The sequence below is a fragment of the Physeter macrocephalus genome, chromosome 2 (assembly GCF_002837175.3).
Source record: "Physeter macrocephalus isolate SW-GA chromosome 2, ASM283717v5, whole genome shotgun sequence".
Classification (NCBI taxonomy): Eukaryota; Metazoa; Chordata; class Mammalia; order Artiodactyla; family Physeteridae; genus Physeter; species Physeter macrocephalus.
Window position 1 is genome coordinate 11,367,635 of NC_041215.1, and position 12,982 is coordinate 11,380,616.

The window sequence follows — 12,982 nt, forward strand, 5'->3', positions numbered from 1 at the left end:
GAGATCTCCAAGCCCTGTTCAGGGCAGAGCAAAGCCCCAGGCCTGCTTTCTCTCCCCTTATCTCAGAAGCTGGAGAAGGGGAGGTGAGGAGGGGCTAGAGGAGGGGGCAGAGTAGAGGCAGAGACACAGGCAGGATCCTCCTGTAGGAGCTAGCCCTGGGCCCTCAGGGGGCAGACTCAGAGGGAGTTGGGGGAGCATATTCAAGGCTTGAAGAATCTGAGCCTTGAGAAGGGCCACCAGAGAGGGTGCAGTGGGTTCCAGGAAAGCCCAGGACATACTGGCCCTACCCTGCCCTGGGAGGGGTGGTAAGGAACCCCCAGGCCACCAGCTCACAGCCCCTAACCCAGGGTCATTGCACGGGCAGGAGGGCAGATACCAGACCAGGGCCCTGGAAGGGTGAGAATCAGGATCTGAACCCACCCTGTGAGGAGTTGGAGGTGGGGGACAACCTGAGTCCTTGAGAAGACAAAATAAGGGCAGGGGCTCTTCTGAGTGGAGGGACAAGAAGGAAAGGGGTCTGTGTCCATGCAGTTGTTTATTCATGGTGCTTTGAGTCAGCAGAAGGTGGCTCCAGGCTGGCCTGTAACTAATCAGTTGTATTATAAAAGGAGAACGGGGCAGGGGCTTCAAGTGTCTTGAGGAGGCAGCTGCCTGGCTGACATTTGGGAAAGGGAACGGTGAGGGGAGCTGTCTTGAATTCATTCAAGAACAAGCTGAGTAGGGAGGGGCAGAGAGCCAGGTCCCATGGGGTAGGCCTGCCCAGGTGGGCTCAGACCCTCGTGGACTCCCTGCCCCAGCCCAGGGCCCGTGCCCTCTCCTCTGACCAGGCTCTCACTCCCCAACAACCATCTGTGGGATGGGCTGGGACTCCAGGTTAGAAACAAAAGGTGAACAGGACACAGCCCCCAGCTCAGGGAGCTTTCAGGCAGAATGGATGTAAGAGGGCGCTCCTGAAGTACCTGGGGAGCCCGGGGGCTCCAGGGCCAGGCGTGGACCGAACCCAGACTGCAGGGTCAGGACCCTGGCGTGTGCCTCGAAGAGCAGGGATGGGGACATGGCAGATGCACATGAGCAGGGAAGCAGTTGGAAAGAACCCAAGGGAAAGATGAGGGCTGAGTGTGGCTGGAGGCCAGGGAGTGGTGGACAGAGCTGAGAGGGCAGGAGGTGGGGCAGAGTCAACCTGTGTATGAGTCAAGCAAGGATACAGTGGCAAGAACCGGAGAAGGGCTGGGCAGGGCCAGATGGGCGCTGGACAAAGCGCTCCTCCTACAGTATGTGTGAGTGTGTGTATGGGCATGTGAGTGCATACCTGTGTAAGAGTGTGTGCCTACATGTGTGTCTGTGTGTGTGTGCATACATATATTGATAAGAGAGTGAGTGTGTGTGTGTGTGTGTGTGTGTGTGTTACATGTATGTGGATGGGTGGGGGAAGCTGGAAGCTGGAGGTGCCTGTCCCAACTAGGAACCTCTTCTGGTGCAACTGGGAGATACTGCGGGCTGGACTCATGGTGAAGAGCCAGGAGAGGCAGGATGGGCCAGGAATGGGGAGTCCCTTTCTGGGTTTGTGGCTGGGTGCTTCCTGCTCTGGGCAAAACATGGGGAGTACACAGGTTGGCCGGGGCCTGCAGAGGACCATCCAGAACTGTTGGCAAATCCACAGAAAGAGTCACCAAAAGCAGGGTGGGGCCTGACAGCTATCGGGAGGCTCGTGCAGAGGGCACTTCCTCAGACACATCTCACTCTCTGTGTTCTTGGTATAGGAGTGAATGTGCTTTTTGCAGTGGCAGGTGTGTGTGGATTTGTACGAAGCTGTGTGGATGAGTCTGAGTGTGTGCACATTGCTGGCTGGAACTCTATCTTACCATTTTCCTGCCTCTGCCACCTGAGCTTTGGGACACACATGCTCAGATGCAAACCTGGGAGCAGGCGAGACCATGCAGCTGGAGGAAGTGTGGGGAGTAACCCAAAACTTCTACTCACTCCCCAGGGTGACACCCACCTGTCCCTCCCCCTCCCGGGAAAAAAGCCTCCAGGGCACTGATGTGGGGTGAGGAGACAGAAGCCCCCTTTGATAACTCTCCTGTAGCCACTTGGAGCCCTAGCAGTGTCCAGGCCTGCGGTGGGGCCTCTGCCCACGAGGAGCTCAGGGACACAGCAGGGCACACACCCCTTGCCTGGCACAGAAGGTCCTAGATGGTCCTGTTCCTACATTCTCCTGCTCACTCCACAGCCCATAGCATTTTTTTTAACCTAGGATTTTAAAATTCCTGCTAATCAGCAGGTAAGCTCCACGAGGTCATCTTGCTCCCTGATGTTTCTCCAGCAGGGCTTGACAAACAGCAGCTACTCCCACACACACATGTGGAGTGGCGAGTCGAGGAGTGAGTCCTATCAGCTCACGCGGGACCCAGGGCACCCCCAGGCCCTTGTCCTCCACCTGGAGCGGATCGTGGCTTGGTGCCCTTGAAGAAATGTTTACACACACTCAGGAGGCATGACGCATTCATTCATCCCGTCTGGGGAAGCCTGGCTGGGAGTCCAGCCTCTGCAAAGTCCAGGCTGTCCCCCACATGCCCTGTACTTCCCTCTGTTCCTGCCAGCCCAACCCCTGCCCACCTGAGGCCCTGCCCTTGTGGGCCTCCCCATGCAGAATACCCCTGCCCCCTGCTTTTCCTCTGTCGATTTCCTGCCTGTCCTTTGAGACCAGCTCCTTTAGGCTTCTGTCTACCAGGGTCAGGCTAGGCCTCCCACACCCAGCGACCCCCTGCAGCTGGCCTTGCCAAGGCAGGCCTCCCTAGACTCCCTCACATGCCTGTCTCACCCAGTTCGGCCCCACCGGCTTTTCCTTCCCAAGCTCCAGCCATCCCCCACTGGCATTCTGAAAACCAATGCCACATCCCCTGACTCATTTTCTCCATGTGTAGAAAGAGAAGGCTGCATTCAGGCGGCAGCTCCAATACCAGGTCAGAGGCAGCCTGGATGTGGTTCCTGGCAGGCATTCAGTTCCAGACCCAAGCACGTGGGGCCAGCAGGAGGCAAGGTGCAAATGGAGGCACTGACCTTCGGAAGGTTCCAGAAGAGGCAGCCCTTCAGCTGGGCCTCTCAGTACCTGGTGTCCGGAGTGGAAGAGGGGAAGGGTGTGCAGGAAGAAAAAGAGGCACAAGTGGGCAGCATGTGGACCAGGAGCCATACCCTGGGCAGGGCTGTGGGAAGCTTCCAACCAGGACATCTGGGCACGGGGGCTCCACCGTGGGTTGGTGGGACACTAGAAGGAGCCTTTTTTGTATGCCTTTTTTGTATCAATCCGCATGATTGCTTTGAGATTCATCCATGCTCTCTTTCCTGGTATGCTAAATAGAATTCCATTTCATGGATGTGCCACAATTTTTAATTGAAATATAATTGACATATAACATTATATTAGTTTAGGTGTACAGCATAATGATTCAATGTTTGTATATATTGTGAAACAATCACCACAATAAGTTTTGTTAACATCTATTACCCCACACAGTTACAAGATTTTTTCTTATGATGAGAACTTTTAAGATCTACGCTCTTAACTTTCCAATATACAATATTAACTCTAGTCACCATCTGTACATCACATACCCACGACTTATTTACTTTATGCCACAATTTTTCATCCATTCACCTGTGGATGGCCATTTTGGAGCTGCCAGTTTGGGGCTATTACAAATAAAGCTGCAGTGGCATTTGCTTCCTGGTCTTTGCAGGGACACAGGTTTCCTCCAGGGTAAATACCTCAGAGGTGAATGACCAGGTCATAGGGTAGGTGTATGTTTTCAAGAAGCTGCCAAACCCATTTCCAAGGGGCAGCACCAGTTTCCTTCCAGCCAGCAGTGTACAGCGTTCTGATTTCTCCACATCCTCACCAGCACTGGTTATGATCTGACTTTTTGATTTCAGCCGTCATTGCTGTTCTCCATGACAAGTTATGTCCAGCATCTTGCCTTGGGCTCCTTAGCTCTCCGTATACTTTCTCTGGGGAAGCTCTCCCTCCTCCTTGGGTCCTCCCTCGGGGACGCGCGCTCCTGTCCCACCGCAGCCCTGCCTCCCCGACTCCGATTACTGTACCGCGGTTACCGTGCTGCGAGTCTAGCACCCCACGCCCACTGTAGGTACCCAGGACCCAGCCCGGGAAGAGGCAGCCACGCCCCCACGCCACTCCCACCACCTCAGCCCTGCCGGGTCCTGCCAACCACGTCGCCTCTTTCCGCAGCCACCCGGGAGTCCGCCTTTGTGCACGCCATCGCCTCCGCCGGCGTAGCCTTCGCTGTGACACGCTCGTGCGCCGAGGGCTCCGCTGCCATCTGCGGCTGCAGCAGCCGCCACCAGGGCTCGCCGGGTGAGGGCTGGAAGTGGGGCGGCTGCAGTGAGGACATCGAGTTCGGAGGGATGGTGTCTCGGGAGTTCGCAGACGCGCGGGAGAACCGACCAGACGCTCGCTCCGCCATGAACCGCCACAACAATGAGGCTGGGCGCCAGGTACGTCCGCGGCCCCCGCCCCCATCCTGGGTTGTGAACCCGAGAGCCCTGAGACCACACCCCTGCGGGTCCCTGGAAATAGAAGCTTTCTGAGCAGGGTATGTGCTCTGGTCCCTTGAGGAGTATGGCATGGTGTAGGCAGGGTGGTGGGCTGTGGGAGGGATGTATATGGTGGCCAGGCTGGGGGTCTGCTCACCTCCTGCCCAGTGGTGTCTGAAACACAGGGCTGTCCAGTTGCTCCACGAGGTCTAGGGCATTCCCACAGTATGGCAGGTCCACCTGTGCAGCTGGGGTCGCAAGGAAGGAGGGATGGGAGAAAGGCCTGCCCTGCAGGAGCTCCTGCACATCCAGGGAGGGAGACAGCCAGGCTGCTACACCACAGTGTGGTAAGTTCTACGATGAAGAAATGCACACACACAAGTTGATCTGGACACAGTGGAGAGGTCAGACCCAGGCTGGAGTCTCAAAAAAGACTTCTCGCAGAGGTGGTGAGTGGAGACAAGCAGAATAATTGGCAGTTATCTAGGTGAAGGGAAGCCAAGAGAGCCTCTGGGTAGCTCAGAGGTGAAAGAATGCATGTGAGTTAGTCCAGGTAGAATATGGAGAACAGAGGAAGAAAAAGATTTGGGGGATGGAAAGGCTGGCAGAGACCAAGCTGTACAGGGCTTTGTGAGCCCTTCTGAAAAGGGGGCTTAGTGAACTTAGTCAGAGGTTCAGTGGGGCACTGCTGATAGGAAGTGATATGTGTAGGGACTGAAAAGTGTTCAACAGAGTTGGCCCTGGCCTTGGCCAGTGGAACCAGGGCACTGCAGAGAGCTGAAGAGCGAACATTTAACTTCCAGCAACAGGGAACTAGGTGACTCACATTAATCTTCCGGCTAAAGACAGGTACAAATGTAGGATGAAATGTAAAAAGTACCCTTTAAAAGTATAGAATGCTCACCTGTATAAGTTACCTGATTTATCACAGGGAAGATAGTGCAGCAGGTGGAGAAATGGTCTTTTCAATAAATCGTTCTCAGTCAATTGGATAACAATGTGGAAAAAAATTAATCTTGACCCCCTACCTCGCATCTCATAAAAAATCAATTTCCCATTTCCAAATGGGAAAGAGTAAACAAAGAATGTTTAGGAGAAAACATAGAAGAACATCTCTGTGACCTTGGAGTAGGCAAAGATTTCCTAAACAGGCCAAAAAAGCACTCACAATGAAAGAAAAATGTAATAATGTGGACTATATTAAAATTTATAAAAAGGCACCACCATGAAACTGAAAAGGCAATCCACACAGGAGGAGATGTTCACAATATGTACACCCAACAAGTATATGAAAGTTCTCGTACCAAAAGAACAAAAAGACTGATAACCCAATAGAAAAGTTGGCTGAAAAATGGAAAGCCACTTCACAGAAGAAAATCTAGAAATGTCCAATAAATATGTGAAAAGGTGATCAATATCATTAGTTATAAAGGAGATGCTGTTAGAATATATGCCCTGGAGAGGGGAGGGTATAACAACTGGAACAGAGCATGGTGGGAGTTTCTGAGGAGCTGGTGTTCTGAGGCTGGTAATTTGTGAAATTTTGTCATATTCCATGCTTATGATATATAAACTTTTGCATGTATATTACACTTCCATATAATAATTGGTAAGTGTCAAATAACTAACCATATAGTGAGGAATTAGCAGTCCAAAGTCCAGGAGAAGACAAGACTCTGAACCTGGTGCCTGGGGCAGCTTTTGTCCAGGGATCATTTGCTGGTCTGGGAAAAAAGTGTGTATACTGAGCTGCATTTCCAGCAGCCTCACAGAGCTAAAAGGGGCCCACCAAAGGTGCTATGTCTAGGAAAAAACTCCTCGGTTTAGGCTGGGATCCTGAGGAGTAAAGGAAAATCAGAAGTAGACAAGCCCTTATGCACATGTACAGGCTAGTAAAATCTCTAGACTGAATGGATTAAGGTGATCCCAAATTGCTGGTATCCCCATGTACCTGGAGAAAGCAGATAAATCCTCTTTGGAGGATGATAACCTATGCCAGCCTGAAATTCTTTTCTACAAACAACTTTTCAAACACAATGTTCAACACGTAATCAAAGATAACCTGTTAAATGAGTGATAATCAGCAAAACAAAACAAAACAAAACAACAACAACAAAAAACAGAAACAAGACTCAAATACTGGAATTATTAGACATAGATTATGAGAAAAAATATGCTTACTTATGTTCACAAAGCTAAAATGTAAGAGTTGGGAAAGAATCCCATAGAAATTGTAGACCTGAAGAATGAATGGGAGTTTCCATTTAAAGATGACAAACAAAATACAAATATTTTCCTCTGCATTCTCCTAGAACTCTACTAAAATGACAATGAGTTAATTTTAAGATACATAAATAAACTATTGAGAACATGGAAAACAGAAAAGGTGACAATGGCAACAAAATTTTGAAAGCAAAAAGCAGATAGATGAATACTCAATATCTTAGTACACTCAAGAAAGCTGAATCTTAAGCAGTAGAGAACTCTAAGAATCAACCAAGGAATTTCTAGTATCCGATATCTTGAGAAGTAGAGATAGTTATGGGGCTCAAAACAGAAAGACTGGTCATTTGCTTGTCTGGGGAAAAAGTGTGCATGGTGAGCTGCGTTTTCATTTTAAAGTCTATTTTAAAAAGCACTTTTTTTTTTTTTTTTTTTTTTTTTGTGGTATGCGGGCCTCCCTCTGCTGTGGCCTCTCCCGTTGCGGAGCACAGGCTCCGGACGTGCAGGCCCAGCGGCCATGGCTCACGGGCCCAGCCGCTCCGCGGCATGTGGGATCTTCCCAGACCGGGGCGCGAACCCGGTTCCCCTGCATCAGCAGGCGGACGTGCAACCACTGCGCCACCAGGGAAGCCCTAAAAAGCACTTTTTAATGTACCAGCTCTTCTATCCAACCTCTTGCATCCAGACAGCACCCCTCCATCACCATGGCAGAAGTCTGGAGGCTTATTCCCTAAAAAGGGTAAAGCAGAAGGTGTCTGGACTGCTGTGGGTGAGGCTGCCCAAGTGAAAGTAGTCTGTTTACATACACATTTGTCTTCCTAATGTCCTAGTGCCACAGTGAAGCTTGATTATGCTCTAGGCAGGAAAATGGAAGATTCTCCCCTGAGAATCAGACCAACCCAAGAGGAGAAACTTGAAGATATTGAGGTGGGGGTTCCCCCAAAAGCAATGTGGCCAGATCACTCTACAGCGAGGGCCCAAGTAGATGAGTCCCTCCCATGTACAGGAGGTTCCAACAAGATTTTTGGCGCCCCACTTTCAAGTATGAGCAGGCAGCCAAGGATCACTGAACATCTGAGGAAGGCCTCCAGCAGCCACAAAGGTAAAGACCAAAATAAAGAAAAAAAAACCCAAACTTATGGGCAAGAGACATTATAAAGAGAGATGAAAACTTCAAAAAACCATCAGTATCCCCAGAGAGATAAAACACTGCATCCATAAAATTGGAACAGGATGTTAATTTAAAAGAACATTCAGGGGAAAAAAGAAGCTCTTAGAGATTAAAAATAGGACAGCAAAAACAAAACTCTCAGCAGAAAGGTTGGAAGATAGTTGAGACACCCTTCCCACAAAGTAGAGAAAAAACGACAAGGAGATGGAAAATAGGAAAGAATAGAAAATATGGAGGGTCTGTCCAAGAAAGACAATGATGAACATGAAGATGAAGAATTTGGTAAAGAAATAAGACAAGAAGGTTCCCAGGGCTGAAGAGCAGAAGTTCAGACAAAACAGGCCCCATAAGTGATTAGCACAAGAAAGGGGAAGACCCACATCAAAATTCGCTGTGAAATTCACAGCCTATGACACAGAAAAGCCTTCCAAGCTTCCCAGAAAACGCTCTGGTTTCACGCAAAGGATCAGGAATCAAAATGTCATCAGAGTTTCTAAGAACAACAGTGAAAGCTAGAATAAAATAGAGTAATGCTTTCAGAATCCTGAGAGGGGGAACTATTTTAAGCCAAGACTTTTATACCCAGCTAAATCATCTTTTCAACTTTAAGTAGAAAAGATTTGTTTTCAGACATGCACATTTCACAAAATTTACCAGAAGTCCTTTGAAAAAGATGTCTCCAAGAAGATGAAATCCATAGATCAGCTGGTGTGTTTGAAAGTCTTGAAGAGAATAGACAACGAAAGGAGTTAGTGAGACTGAACCTGTGATAAGTACATTAAAAACAGCAACAACAAAACGTTTTGTAGAAAAGGAAAAGCTATCATGGCACGTGGCTCAACTAAGTATGACATTTACCACAGCCCCAATACTGTCAGCACTAAATTTTGATCTAACTGGAATATGCTATAGTTTTTAGTGTAGGAAGGGGGTTGGGAAAAGTGTGCATCAGAGCTGTGGCGTGAGGTCCCATGGGACCTCCATGGTGAGAGGTCCATAGACAATGCCAAACACTGAAAAATCAAGAAGTAGCAAGACAAGCATCTTATCAGAGGTGTAGAGGTACAAGGTGCTGCCTCAAGTGGTCAGGAAAGTGCTGTGAATGAGAGTGTGGGGGCAGAACTCCTGTTTTTCTTAATAAGTCTTAGGAACTCTTGGACTTTTCAAAGTATGTGCATATATAACTTTGCTCAAAAGTAAAACTAAGGGGGCTTCCCTGGTGGCGCAGTGGTTGAGAGTCGGCCTGCCGATGCAGGGGACACGGGTTACTGAACCTGTGATAAGTACATTAAAAACAGCAACAACAAAACGTTTTGTAGAAAAGGAAAAGCTATCATGGCACGTGGCTCAACTAAGTATGACATTTACCACAGCCCCAATACTGTCAGCACTAAATTTTGATCTAACTGGAATTATGCTATAGTTTTTAGTGTAGGAAGGGGGTTGGGAAAAGTGTGCATCAGAGCTGTGGCGTGAGGTCCCATGGGACCTCCATGGTGAGAGGTCCATAGACAATGCCAAACACTGAAAAATCAAGAAGTAGCAAGACAAGCATCTTATCAGAGGTGTAGAGGTACAAGGTGCTGCCTCAAGTGGTCAGGAAAGTGCTGTGAATGAGAGTGTGGGGGCAGAACTCCTGTTTTTCTTAATAGGTCTTAGGAACTCTTGGACTTTTCAAAGTATGTGCATATATAACTTTGATCAAAAGTAAAACTAAGGGGGCTTCCCTGGTGGCGCAGTGGTTGAGAGTCGGCCAGCCGATGCAGGGGACACGGGTTCGTGCCCCGGTCTGGGAAGATCCCACATGCCGCGGAGCGGCTGGGCCCGTGAGCCATGGCCGCTGAGCCTGTGCATTCGGAGCCTGTGCTCCACAACGGGAGAGGCCACAACAGTGAGAGGCCCGCGTACCGCAAAAAAAAAAAAAAAAAAAAAGTAAAACTAAAACAAGAGACTGAGGAGGCAGAGATGGGAAGTGGCAGCTCCTCTCTGGAAAAGCTTGGTCACAAAAGAGAAGAGAATGGAGATTAGACAGAACTGGACTGCAGTGGGGGAATGTAATTTACAGATGGCCCTAAAAAAGTGCCAGTATGAGAGGGAAGGGTTGAAGAAAGAGCAGGCAGAGGGGCACAGGGTAGAGGCAGCATCTGGACACAGAGCCCACATGAAGCCTTAGATTTATCAATTTCTAGTAGCCACATTTAAAAAGGAAACAGGTGAAATTTGTTTTAATAATGAATTTTATTTAACCCAATATAGCCAACATGTTATTGCAATAATGCAATCACTATTAAAATTTTGAATGAGATATTTTACATCCTCTTCTTTTACGAAGTCTGGGGACTTAGTATGACCCAGCATGTGGTTTGCACTTAACAGCACTTCTCAGTTTGGACCACCAGCCGCATCTCAGGACATCACATGTGACCAGTGCCCATCTTAGTGGCCAGTTCAGCCTTAGTTCTGATTATGCCACAGGACCTTTCACCCCCAGCCCCACTCCTTCCCCCAAAGAGAGAAGGGAAGACGACCTGACGTTGGGATGCCCACAGGAGAAACACACACAATCCTCAGCAACTCCCCTACAATCCGATAAAACCAGCTTCCTGGGCCCTGAAGGTACCCTGCTCAAGCCACTACCATTATCCGTGCTCAAGTCAGCCCCTAGCCTTGCCAACCAGCCCATGTACATCTCCTCTAGACGGAGGTCTTGGGTTTCCCCAGCCAGAATGAACGACTTCCCTCCTGCACTCCGGCACTTACAGCTCACACGTTACAGCCCCTTCTTTCCTTCACTCAACATAGATGGCCTAGAAGTAGACCCAGCCCAGGAGGGGGCCTCCCAGGCCCTGCCCTCCAGGGATCTTGGGTCTACCAGGGGAGCCACATGGCACAAGAACCTGCAGCACCACACAGAAGGGTGGTGCTGGGAGAGGGCACCTGCTCCACCTGGGAGTCCCGGAGCTTTATGGAGCAGGTGGGGGGACTGGGTTTGCCAGGTGAGCGGAGTGGGACTACAGGCAAGGAGTACAGCCATCCTCCGGGAGGTGGGGAGACTGAGGGCCTGCCCTGACGCCCCCGCTCACGCGCTCCTGCAGGCCATCGCCAGCCACATGCACCTCAAGTGCAAGTGCCATGGGCTCTCCGGCAGCTGTGAGGTGAAGACCTGCTGGTGGTCGCAGCCCGACTTCCGTGCCATTGGTGACTTCCTCAAGGACAAGTATGACAGCGCCTCGGAGATGGTGGTGGAGAAGCACCGCGAGTCACGCGGCTGGGTGGAGACCCTGCGGCCACGCTACACCTACTTCAAGGTGCCCACAGAGCGCGACCTGGTCTACTACGAGGCCTCGCCCAACTTCTGTGAGCCCAACCCCGAGACGGGATCCTTCGGCACGCGCGACCGCACCTGCAACGTGAGCTCGCACGGCATAGACGGCTGCGACCTGCTGTGTTGCGGTCGCGGCCACAACGCGCGCACCGAGCGGCGCAGGGAGAAGTGCCACTGCGTTTTCCACTGGTGTTGCTACGTGAGCTGCCAGGAGTGCGCGCGCATCTACGACGTGCACACCTGCAAGTAGCGGACGCCGCACCGGGCTGGGGGTCCTCCCGGCGGCGGCGGGGGGACTCCTCCATGGATGGGGCGGGGCTCTGGGATGGAGGTCCTGGAGGGTGGCGGGGTCCTCCGTGGTAGGGCAGGGGTGAGGCTCATGAGTGGGATGGAGTTCTTCCCGAGAGGTGTTGGGCCCTTCCTGGGGTGAAACTCCAGGGATGGGGCTCCTGGAGGGTGGCGGGGTCCTCTCTGGGGGCGGGGCTCCAGGGGTGGGGATTTAGCCTGCCATTACCTTCCTCCAAAGACCATGTTTCCCTCCACCTGACCTCGTCGTATAGAGCAGTATCTCCTGGCAGAATGAGCTGTGGAGAACCTGTGGGGGGCATCTTGTCCCCTTACCCCTCCCACTAAGGTCTGAGGCCCATCCTACAACGATCCAGGTGCCTGGAGTCCTGTGGCTCTCCTCCCTCAGTCTGATACCTGCCAACGCTCTCAACCAGGAACCCTATCAGGGAGAGCCTTTGCTGTGCAGAACCGCAAGAACCACCTGGGCTTGGGTGAAGGAGATAGGGCCTGATGGCAGTAGGCTGAGAAAGGGCCTGGAACACGAGGCCTGGCTCTGTCCTGGCTGCCCTGTGCTGGGCATCAGACACCCAGGCCCTCTTTCCAGTGGCGTCCTACTGTCACCCAGGCCCCGGCAAGGTGCCACTCAGCCTGGTCTGCTGTGCCTTCTACTTTGCAGCTGACAGAAACTCCTGCGCCTGGCTCTCCCTCCTCCCTGTCTTCACATTCCCACTTGCACCCCATCGCATCCACAGAAGAGGAGCAAAACCTCCTGTTCCAGTCTTGCTGTTGCCTCCCTCTTGGCCTAGCACCTCTCTCCACCTCCCTCATTCACAGCCCCTTGTAAGGGGAAGGCAAGAAGGGAGCCACTGGCCTGTACTGCTGTCCAGGTCGTACTCAGCTCCATACCCTGCCTTGGAGGCTCACTTTGGGTTGGGTTGTCTGGGAGATTTGGAGTCGCGGGATGATCCCACACTGGTGCTACAGACAGAGGACCCAAAGACCCCAGCGGACTGGTCTCCTTCCCAGCCCCTTGTAGCCAGGACGGACCCCCAGGTCCTGCTGCTGTGGCTATGGTACACCAGACCTACCTGCCACTGGCCACTGTTGTGGAGCCTCTGGTTGGCCGCTTGACTTGGCCCTTCTCACGTCTGACTCATCCATCCTGTCTGGGAAGAGCGAGACTGATGGACCTCTCAACCAATGCCCACAGGGACTTCCTGCCAGGTGCTGCCATGCCAAGACCTCTCCTCCTCAGCCTCTGCCACTGTGAAATGTTGCCCAGCCCCCTGTCCCTGAGGCCCTACCCTCCAGGCAGGGGGAAGAGACAGTTGGGGCAGGGGGTGGGGAGGACAAGCTGCACGGCTCGCTAGGGATACGACCTTCCTCTGCCTTGAATTTTGCATTTTTGGTTTTAATTTTATTTCCGA

At 51.4% G+C, this 12,982-nt stretch overlaps 1 protein-coding gene across 1 annotated transcript in view; it reads left to right on the forward strand.

Annotated features, from left to right (window-relative positions):
• Positions 1-11,517, forward strand: part of WNT3A (Wnt family member 3A) — a 47,460-nt gene extending 35,943 nt beyond the window's left edge. The window contains exons 3-4 of the mRNA XM_007113910.2: positions 4,244-4,509; positions 11,038-11,517. Coding sequence (XP_007113972.1) covers positions 4,244-4,509; positions 11,038-11,517 — 746 coding nt within the window. The remainder of the gene's footprint in view (positions 1-4,243; positions 4,510-11,037) is intronic.
• Positions 11,518-12,982: the final 1,465 nt, after the last annotated feature.